General features: G+C 41.8%; 2 protein-coding genes across 3 annotated transcripts in view; both read right to left on the bottom strand.

The window, feature by feature from the left end:
- atp8b2 (ATPase phospholipid transporting 8B2) overlaps positions 1-3,794 on the bottom strand; it is a 37,924-nt gene extending 34,130 nt beyond the window's left edge. Inside the window, exon 1 of one of the 2 annotated variants that reach the window (XM_025007818.2) lies at positions 3,648-3,794. The gene's annotated coding sequence lies outside the window, so the exon portion shown is untranslated. The remainder of the gene's footprint in view (positions 1-3,647) is intronic. The other variant, XM_025007819.2, reaches the window with a different exon arrangement.
- A 1,174-nt stretch (positions 3,795-4,968) lies between these two features.
- aqp10a (aquaporin 10a) lies at positions 4,969-10,496 on the bottom strand. The gene is made up of 6 exons (XM_017424991.3): positions 10,208-10,496; positions 8,641-8,767; positions 8,266-8,403; positions 7,847-7,965; positions 6,986-7,203; positions 4,969-5,868 (listed from the first exon to the last, which is right to left on the bottom strand). The coding sequence occupies exons 1-6, from the start codon at positions 10,289-10,291 to the stop codon at positions 5,676-5,678; spliced, it is 879 nt and encodes a 292-aa protein (XP_017280480.1). The 5' UTR covers positions 10,292-10,496; the 3' UTR covers positions 4,969-5,675.
- Between the last annotated feature and the right edge of the window lie 448 nt (positions 10,497-10,944).

The raw sequence follows: 10,944 nt of genomic DNA, 5'->3' as shown, positions 1-10,944 counted from the left end.
ATTTAACATTTAGCATTTAGATTTATATTTAGCATGTAGCTGTAACAATTACATGTAATTAGCTAAATGTTGTAAAAAGTGACATCAGAAAATCAACACTACATTTTAAAACAGTGTTTGAAGCTAAATGTGACAAAATTTAGGCATGAATTTTGAGCACAAGCTCCTTTACAAACGGCGCCCCATACCTCTTGGGTTTAATACAAAGACAGCTCTCCTCACGGCAGACGGGGGCCGAAGGCAGCAAGTAGCCAATCGATAATCTTAAGGCAGAGCTCTGCGCGAGTCGGGACGATTAGCTTTCAGCCTTCTGCTTCCCAGCGTCTTCTGTAAAACAGCCTCTCCGTTTGTTTAACATGCTCTCCACTCACACCTTACAACCCACGGCCCACTTCGGGCAACTGGTCCCGCTGCTGTGACCGGCTCAGTAGATCAGCGATGGATTTAATCATGTTTGGAGAGATTTCCTTCATTCTTTTAGACATTTTAGGGTAAAAATAGGAGCGGTGAGGCCACATTTAGGCTTCCGAAGCAATCTGAGCTCATAATTTCAACAGGCTACGGGCTGATTTATTTAAAAAAAACAGCTTCTATCTCTTCTTGAGCAGCTGTACGGCTGAAAAGCAAAAACACCCGGCGCCTTCGAAGCAAGCGAAGACCGTAAGGAGGAAAAGCAAAGTGTTTGAAGGAAGCTGTCCCCCCAGCACGTAATGCGATTATCATATAACAGGAACTGTGGAGGTCAAACCGGGAGCTGGAAACTCGGCTTGAGACGGGCTCTTAAGTCGGCTCGAAGGGCAAATGGAAACCGCCGCTTAACAGCAAAACTGTCCTGGACGTTTAAGGAGACTCCATGAGTTTAATGTGCAAACGTACTTGCGTAAATGTGACTGAGTCCTTTTTAAAAATGCAACAAAACGTGCATTAGGAAGTCTGCAAGCGAACAAAGGAGAGGGTCAGACTGGATGACGGGTAAATGCTCAAACGTGCGCAGAGTCTCGTGGAAAGAGCATCGCTACTAAGAATAAAACGAGGACGAAAAATTAGGAAAGTGTCTTTTCGAAACCTAAATAACATCTTGAACAGCGAGCTTCGGAGCTGAACGCAGGATGACACAGGTTTGGAGGGAACGGAACAGACTTTCAGGACATATGGCTAAAACACCAACAGGGTTAAAAGTTTTGCCACATTTTAAATTCCACAATGAGCCGTGAACACCTTGCAATAAAATCCCAACCAAGCTGTACTGAGAAATGAAAGCTTTGCCCATTTAACATAAGTAATGAACATTTTGCAGCTTTATTTTCCCTTCCACACCGGCAGCAAACTGACGCAAAAATGTCGGCGAGCAAAGGGTTGGTTTCAAAATAAAAGCACGAGATTTTGCTGCAGAATAAATTTGTATTCTGATTTTTAAAATCAACCTCCTGCCGTAAAAAGACCGTAGGATGCGAGCAGCAACGATCCTTAATGACATACAGGTGTAACAAGAGGACTTTATATCAGATTTTTTTTTTTTTCTTGTGAAAACACTCCAGACAGCAGCTGCTGTCTTCATGCTACACAGCAGTTTAGTTCTTCATTTCCTCTGTTAAAACCACCCATTGTTCTATTTATGTTTGACATCCTATTAGAAAGTACCATAAGCCTCAGTGACCTTTTTTTAAAAATAAGAAAAGACAAAGCGTGAAACGGAAACAAAAAAGACCATTAAGAAAATACTTGATGTTTGTTTGCAACATTAGGTATTTCACCCACATGTTTATTAGTGGATAAATTGAATTTTGCCTTTCTAAGACGTATTTTATGTTCAAGTAGAATCCATATTGATGGATATCTGTGAAACAAATACATGTTTTAGGAAGAGGGGGCCGTACAATCAATACATTTGCTCTAAGGGACTTGCTCTGAGTTAAATTTCAATCTTCTTAAATAGAATACCTCCAAAATAAAGCTACTGGTGTAATGCTGTAACATCCACACCTCCTCCTTTTACAGTAAACTCCAGACTGCTGTAGGTTACTGTAAACCAGCGGGGCAACTTTTAAAAGGAGGCACACGACAAAACCAACAAAACAGGGAGTGTTGTTCAACAATTACAGCCAAAGTGTCATGTTTCTCATTTACCTGTTTATTATTATTATTTTGTTTGTTTGTTGTTTTGGGTATCACAATATTTCTACATACTTTGTGCCATTTTTAGCCGTTTACATATATAAACATTCAGGAGATAGGTGCTATCACTTTTGATTTTGTTAACTTTTATACTTCTCAAAATTTTCAACTTAAATATTTCCTATTTAAATACACTGACGTCTCCTGAAATCCTTTGAAAACACTGTTCTCTAATCTACTTAAGCAAACTTTAGCTAATACTTCTACTGTTAATGCTAATTCTGCTAATGTTATGCACATTTTACTACTATTAATGCTAATTCTGCTACTTCTAGTTTTACAAATACTAATTCTAATACTAATACTGTTAATGCTAATTTTACTACAATCAATGCTAATGCTACTACTTTTGATGCTAATACTGTTCATGCTAATTCTGCTGATGCAAATTTGAGTTGAAAGCTAATGTTTTGCTAAATCTAGCTAGTCTTTTTCTGCTTTTAGCTAGACTTTTGTTACTTTTAACATTTCGTTACATTTTAATTTTAGGTTTGAGCTAGCCATTAGCTACTTCTAGGTCTTTGCTAGCCATTTGCAACTTTTGGGTTTTAGCTAACATTTAGCGCCTTTGAAGTTTTTTTTATTTTTTTACTTTAAGCCAGTGTGTTGCAAGTTTTAGCTTTTAGCTAGCAGTTTGCTACTTTTTCAATTGAATGTTTATTATCCTAAACCTTTACCAGCTTTTAGCTAGCAGTTAGCTTTTAGCTTAGTTTCAGCTTCTTCCGTAAGTTTCAGCGGTCATTCAGTTTCTCTAGTTTTATATTCCTGCCTATATTACGAACTAATAATACTCAGTGTTCGTTCTACATATTTACCACCTAATGGGCTTTCAAATTAGCAACGTTATTCACTTGAAGTATGCTAATTTTATTTATTTGTTTTTTTGTGATATCTCCTTTTCTTCCTAGCAGTTCTAATGAGAGGGCTATTCAAGTGGCAGTCCGGGGGCCACATCCAGACCGCAGGTGAGCTCAGTCTGGCCCACCAGTGAGTTTATTTAAAATAAATCAGACAGAAAACATTAAGAGAAACATTTTTAAAAAAAAACTTACTATTTCCGTCAGAGAGGTGATCCTGTCATATAGATGATCTATGACAGTCTGCTTGTCATTTAAAACTACTTTCTAAATCATAAATAAAGTTTACGTAATGACAACAACAGCTGAACGGTCAGCCCCTGAGCTGTGACCCCCTGAGCAATGTAGCCGAATATCTGAACTAAATTAAGAAACCTAAACAGCAGAGAAGTATTTCCAAACAAAGTTAGAAGTTAAAAGGAGCTGTGACAGACACGACGAGAGAAACTCCGAGTTTAGGAAATGTTAACGACTCATAGGAAGCCCTGTATGATAACCTTCCTCTCAAAGTGCCGCACTCTGGTGCAGAAATCAGAGCCAGGGCCACTTTTTTCCAACACAAAACAGCTGAAAAGCGTCCTGAATGACAGCAGGGGAAACAGGAAAGGGTCCTACCTCTTCAGCTGCGCGTTAGAAACGGGTTCCTGCCGCTCCTGGTCTGATGGAGGTCATGGTGGTGAGGCTCAGACTTCAGTCGATGGCTTTGAGGCCACTGAGGTGGTGGGAGGCGGAATCAGACACCGGAGATGCTCTGCTGCTCAACATCAGGGTGGGGAGGAGGAGGAGGAGGAGGAGGAGGAGGAAGGGCTGCACCTACTTCACCTTCTCTCCATGTGAACTTCCTGCTCCCTGAAACCACATTTGGCAGATTTTGCTCCCAGCGCTCAGCTTTAGATCGACTGAAGAAGATTCAAACATATGAGGGGTGGTAAAAGGAGGTTTAGCAGCATTATTGTTCTTTTGTAAACAGTTTAATTAAAAAAAACCCGAAAGCACACACCGTCCTGCTCATGAATATGCTGTATGGGCTTCTTTTCTTTGCGCCACAGCGCCCTCTGCTGTCAGCTCAGCAGCACCACACTTCTCTCTGTCTTCACTTCTTCGTGTTTCTTTTGTTAATTTGACCAAAACCACCCCCTTTGTAACAAACTACAGTACCTAAAAAAACCTAGTTTGTTTTGGTTCAGTTTATTTGAATTTTTGCCTCTTTTTTTAGCTCCTACACTTTGACTTTTGTTTTCTTTTGTCTAAAAAGGCCTCCCTCTTGCGTTTTTTGTTGTTGTTGTTGTTGTTAAAGGTGCTCGAACGGTGCCGCTTAAAAGAGCCTTACTCCAGTAGCTTTCCTTCAAAATGCAATTAAGTAATGCGGGTACGCGCCCAATGTAAACAAAGCCACGGTAGACAAATATGGCTGCAAAGCGTAACCTTCGACCTGTTTTCCGTCACTTCGGCAGTTTCTGTAGGTGAACGAACACACGAGGTGTCTGCCGTCCGGTCGCAGGTTTTGAAATGAACACCAGAAGCCAAAAATCTAAAACCAGAATCTTTAAATTAAAAGTAAACAACAACTAAAGACAGCTGTAAGCATCTACAGTACTGAAACAATACAACTAATGTACTTTATTACTTTCTACCATTGATTAGAACTGTCGACTGTTAACATTATTATTGTTTAACAGGTTCATAGTGGTCAATAAGATGTTTTATTAAAATATAAACAGCTAATTATTATAACAACACAGACATTGAACACCTTTATTCCCCAATCGATACCCATGATGGCTGCCTCTGCTGGCTGTGTTCAGCCATCTACCGCTAACGTTTTACTCTTATTTACAGACCATCTGCTGTGATTTATTTGTTTTTATGCTGATGATTTATAGATTACAGCAGGATGAGAGCAGGCTTTAACAAGTTTGACACGACACCACAGCGGTATGTTTTAAAATCACAATGTTTTTATTGATCTTTTTTACAAAATGTTACAAAAATAAAACAGCAACCAGGGAAGGTGGCCTCCACTTGGCATTTTCTGGGAAAATGTGGCTGAGAACAGTGAGCGTTTTTTGCCTGACTTTAGTCCGACTCATTTGGTGGAATGGGGCCCTAGTCAGAAACAACTTCTCCACGATCTGCAAAGAAACACGAGTTCCTGAGCGACGACAAACCTCAGATTAACCTGAACTAATCCAGTAAACTGCTGCGTGCACAGGCAGGTGTTTTTTGTACAATCAGACCAAGTATCGGGACCATTCAGGAGTTATCTTTATTAGTTCTCAGCCTGCAATTTGTTTAAAAACGGGTTAAAATTTAACCGCACCAGTCTGTGACGGATCCATGCGACAGCGAGGATTGGCTTCAGTCCAGCAACCATAAATGATAAATGATCTTTTTAGCACCTTACAGTGTTTCACTTTGACTCAATCACTCACACACCTCTCTTAGTTTACTGCTAACTTTAACTCTTATTTCACAAATAAGAGATGGAAATTTAGCTTGAACTTAATTATAATTATATGAAGTTGCAGTTTGCAGACATTAGAATAAACATTAGATATGCAGCAGTTTCTATAAAGATGCAAAGCAGCCAATGAGACGTCGGCCATGTTTCTTTTAAAACTGTCTTTTTAATTGTCGTAACGTTTAAAAATGTGCCGACTTGAACCCGTCTCCTTTCTCCCAGCTGGTGTCGCTGACGGTGAAGACTGCAGGCGGGTTCTGGGAGGGTTCTGGGTCCGGCAGCTGCCAGTCGATGAAGATCAAATACATGAAGGAGCCGAAAACGCCTCCGACAGGCGGAGCCACCAGCGGCACCCAGAACCAGTAGTTGTAACACCTGAGGAGCGATTTCACAGAATAACAACTTGACTAAAAACAAACGATATTAAATTAGGATTCATCTATGACAGGTAATATATTAACTGCTCCTATTCTTACCACTGAACAAGGTTTTAACTAAAAGGTTTTAATTATTGATTTAAAACTAACCAAATAAGCTTATTATTTAGCTTTCAAACCAAAGAAAAGAGCAGAAAAGGCAGCCAGAAACACAAAAAATGAGAGAAACTGTAGTTTTCTGCAGAAATAAAAAGTGAGCGCTGAATGACTTCAGCCTGCTGAAGAAGCTAAAACTGAGTTAAAGCTAAAAGAATCACAACGCGAGCTAAAAGCTAAAAGCAGCAAAACACTTGCTAAAAAACTAGAAGTATTAAAAACTAGCTAAAAGTAGCAGAATGTTAGCCAAAAATATCAAAAGGCTCACTAAAAGCTAAATTAGCAAAATGTAGCAGAAAGCTAGCTAAAAGCTAAAAGTGGCAAAAGGTTAGCTACAAGGTAAAAGTAGAAAAGCACTAGCTATAAGTAGCAATAACTACCAAAAAGTAGCAATATGCTAGCTAAAAGCTAAATTAGCAAAAAGAAGCTAAATGTAGCAGAAAGCTGGCTAAAAGCTAAAAGTGACTAAAGACACAAGACTCAGAGAGAAATTGTTTTTTAAGGAACTGAAGAGATCTGTATGTTTCTTTTAATGGGGAGGAAAATAGTAAAAAAGTTTAATATTTTGAAAAGTTTAAATGTAAAAAAAAAATACAAAAGTCACAGCAACAATCTCCTGAACGAGCTGAACGTTTTGATAAATAAATGGCTAAAATAGCAAAAGTATTTAGAAGTAGTTGGAAAAATTAAAAAATAGGAAAACAGTGGCGTAAAAGTAGCATTCAGACAATGAGCTGCTTTTTATTTGGCTGGTGTAGAAATAAATAAAAACTAAAAGATGATTAGTCACTTAAAGTGTTTTTTTAAAATGTTTTTGCAGCTTAGTTTCAGAGAAACTATATAAATGCAGGAAAGCAGAAAAAATGGTCCCTTTCCTAAACTTTTCTCCCAGTTTTTTGACTGTGAGAAAGTGTGAAGAAGCGAGTGTCTGCGTGCACGCAGCGGGACAGAGTCCTTACGTAAAGACTTCAGGGCCCCAGCCGGCGCTGAGCGTGAAGAGGCGCGGGCCCAGGTCCCGGGCGGGATTGATGGCGGCGCCGCAGTTCCCAGACATTGACATGGAGATGCCGAGGACGATGGCTGCAACTATGGGCGGGATGAGCTCCGTGGGAGCCGGGGTGTTCCTCTTCTCGTCTAGACCCAGGATGCACAACATCAGCGTGCCCGTGCCCACGATCTGATGAGGAAACACACGGGCTCTCTTTAAAGACGCCGGAGCGCCGCCTTATGCCCCTTTTCCACCAGCTCTGAAGGTCCCGGCTCCACTCTACTCGGCATGCTTTGCGAGCGTTTCCACCGGCATATTTTTCAAGGCCAGTCCCTGCTTTTTTGGTCCCTGCTTTCGTGGGAGATGCAAGCTTAGCTCCTGTTCACTCATTGGTCGTGGGTTAGGTGTGGTCAAATGGAAGCGTAAAGAGCGAAGAAAACAACGATAGACAATTTTGGAACGGTAGCGAAAAGAGAGAGAGCAGCAAAAGTTTATTCCCCAGAGCAACGACGAGGTCCAGGCTTTTCTTGCAATTATTGCAGCATTCAGCGGCAGCTAAACGGGGCAACAAGAAATGAAAAAGTTTTTGTTGAGGTTGCAGAACAGATGGTTGGCACAAGGAGGCGTTCCTCTGCTACAGACCAAACTGGCCGTTGGAAACGCGATGCATGTTTTATAGAGCTGAGTAGAGCCGAGTAGAGCCGGGCCAAGTAGAGCAGGGCTGAGTAGAGCCGAGCCGGGCCGGGCCGAGCCGAGCCGGGCCAAGTAGAGCAGGACTGCTGAAGTAGAGCCAGTGGAAAAAGGGGCATCAGTTACGATCGGCGCCACCCACCTGGTCCAGGAAACTCCTGCCTAACGTCAGGTGCTCTGTTGGGTACGTGGCGAATATGGAGGCGGTTTCGTTTGGGCCGTACACGGTCAGAACTCCTCCACTGAACTCCATTATGGCATCTGAAACAGAAGCGAGACAAACGTTTTAGCTGGAAGTGCATCCCCACTGAATGCTGGGACTCTGGATTTTTTAAAATTTATTATTTAGCACAGATTTACTAATTATTAGTTTTACATCTTAGAGCTTTTTACAGCCAACTTTAATGTGATTTAAGGATAAACTTTGACTCGACCTGATGAACTAATTCCAAACAGTATACTATTATTTGATAAGTTATTTCAGTTTCTTTTTTGTTACAAGCTGCAGACGTGTTTATGATGACCAGGTGGGTGTAAAAAAAACAAAAAAAACAGTCGAACCGTAGTAGACCAGGTAGACCAGCGCCGACGCCACGTACGCCCCCAGGATCTGGGAGAGGCAGTAGGGCGCCAGCCGCCCCCATCGAACCCGACCCAGGACACAGAAACTGAGGGTCACCGCTGGGTTCAGGTGGGCCCCTGTGGAGAGAAACACAAGGAGGTTAATTAATTAATAAAAGTAGATTATCAGATTATCAAAGAAGACTTTGAAAAGCTGGATAATGTCTTTATAGACTGTCAGCAAAACGTATCAGTTACTAACGGCAGTAAAAGTCATAACTCTTATCCTGTTATTAAACTGCTGAAGGATTTTAGTCCTGTTGCTGCTGGACAGGATAATATATTGAGTCGGTCAAACAGTGAGAACAGTCTGACCTGTGATGCCTTTGGTGAGGTACATGGCCGACATCACGCCCACGGAGAAGGACATGTTGACGGACAGGTACTGGCCTTTCGTCTCCCTGCTGGTTTTCACCTGCGCCGCCGCAGAGCAGCCGAAGAGCTTCGTGGCAAACAGAAAGATTTCGCCTTAAGCGGGTCGCAAATTACCGCAGGTTTTGATGCAACGTTGTGCTGCTTTTATATTCCAGCTAAGTCATCAATCAGACTGAGCAGAGACACAACAGGCCACCTTTCTGAGGATTCAAAATAATAACAGAAACAGCCGGGATGAGAGACGGTCATAAAAGAAGTCTTTTTTTTTAAAAAGATAAGAGCTTATCACACAGGGTCTGATGAGCTGCAAGCTGCTGTAAAGATTATACAGAAAAATAAAAGTTCAGACTTAGAGGAAGGAGGGAAGAGATTTTTATTTACAGTTACCTTCACCCTTATGCAACATTATGAAAAACAAAGCAAAACTAAAGTGTTTGGGTTGAGGATTGAAGGGAATAAATAGTCACGTCCTGTTGTTTCAAACAGGTAATGTCAAAAAATGACTGTAATTTGGATTTTATACAAGAGAAGGGTCGATGACGGCAAAGATCATTGGAGGAGCAAGAAAAACTGGAGAAATGTTGTGAAAAGAAAAGAATTCCTCCTGGATGAAAGACTGGGAGGAATTTGACTATTTCTTCCTCTACTGTGCAAGTTTCAGGACATGCGGGACAAAAAGCTTGAGCCGAAGTGGGATGACCTGAATCTTAATGACTTTAGTCTCGCCCATAGATGCCACCCTAAGAAAACACCTTTTGGCAACTGTGTCCAAACCTGGCATCCACATCTAAGGCTTTCTGAAACAGCAAAATCATGTATTTCGATGAGATTGGTGATTATTTCAGCTCTTTTCTAGAAAAGAAGTGGACACTGCGAGTCAAGACCAAAGACCAAACAGTCCATCCTAACGGTTACCAAGACTAAAAACATCTGAGAATCTATCAGGGCCCTTTTCTCCTTGATAGGAGCATTATTCATGGATGATGACATTTTGCAGAAACCTTCATGCGGCGATGCTAAAGCCCATTTTGCATGTCTGAGGACGAGAAGGACACCGGCCGGGCCCGCAGTCCTGATCTGCCCAGGATTAAGTGCGGAGAAGTTTAAAACGACGCCCGGCCCGGTTCTGCTGTGCGCCTTTAGATAAGGAAGAACGGGACAAAGAAACAAGTGAAGCACTTCTTTACTCTTAGCCGTTTGTGTGTCGTGAGAAGGGCTGACCTTCATACGAAGGGTCGAAGGTCCCAACCTGCTTTGGTGTTGGAATCAAAGAAGGTTTCAACAAAATCTCAGGTTCTAATTGGCTTCAGTTAAATAAATCTCCTAATAGAAGGAAAAAATTATTTAAGTTCCCATTTAATCGCATCTTTCCCCCTGAATTTGGGTTTGTTACAAGTCGATTTGATTTGAATTACAGAACAGGCAATGATGAGTAAAGGCATTTCCTTTGAACATGGTTTTCTTGGACGAAGTAAAGCAACTTGCTTAAAACCGCCGTGGGACTTACCAGCAGGACAAACGTTCCCAGAAACTCGGCCATGCACTCTCGGATCAGGGCGCTCCGCACCCTCAGAGTTCGCAGCTTCAACATGGCTGAGTTTCCCTCGAACCCTGCCTTCACCTCTGACCCCTGGCCTGAAGCTCAGGAGCCGCTGCGACGAGCTTCAGGGAAGACAAGCCGTCCTTAAACCCCGAGCACCCCGAGGATGGGCGCGCTGCAGGTCCTCCGTCTCTCCAAGCTTTGTCCCTCGCGAGACAGGGACGACACTATCGCTCGTTTATGGAGCCGGGACGTCTCGGGGATTGGCTGGCGCAGAGGACGAAATGTCCCACATCTGTTAGAGATTGCTCATATGAACAAAGACCGCAAAATAATCAGATAATGAGTAATAAAAGAGGGTAATAAGCCTCGGGATGTTTGTGCAAGCTGACCTACAGGTTTCATAGACAAATGAGCATCAGCCCTTTAATGATTACGTGTTTATTTTTAAAAATTTTCTCATCAGTTTAATTAAGATGCAAGTGCTACCAAATATTTGCCAGCTGATGTTTGCCTCAGACAGGATACCCTTTAACGTGAACATGTTAGCAAAACTGTGCTGCAACCCAGACTTTAGTGTAAATAACCCTTTCATCCAAAAGTGACCCGGTAAAAAAACAAAAAAATAAACAATGAAGCTTTTGCTTAAAGAGCTATGAAGGTTTTGGGGTTTGGGTTGGAGTTCCTCAGGGTTGAGTGCTTGG

This window comes from Kryptolebias marmoratus, linkage group LG16 (assembly GCF_001649575.2).
Source record: "Kryptolebias marmoratus isolate JLee-2015 linkage group LG16, ASM164957v2, whole genome shotgun sequence".
NCBI lineage: Eukaryota > Metazoa > Chordata > Actinopteri > Cyprinodontiformes > Rivulidae > Kryptolebias > Kryptolebias marmoratus.
Note: the sequence above shows the minus strand (reverse complement) of the source record. Positions and strands in the feature narration are given on the sequence as shown.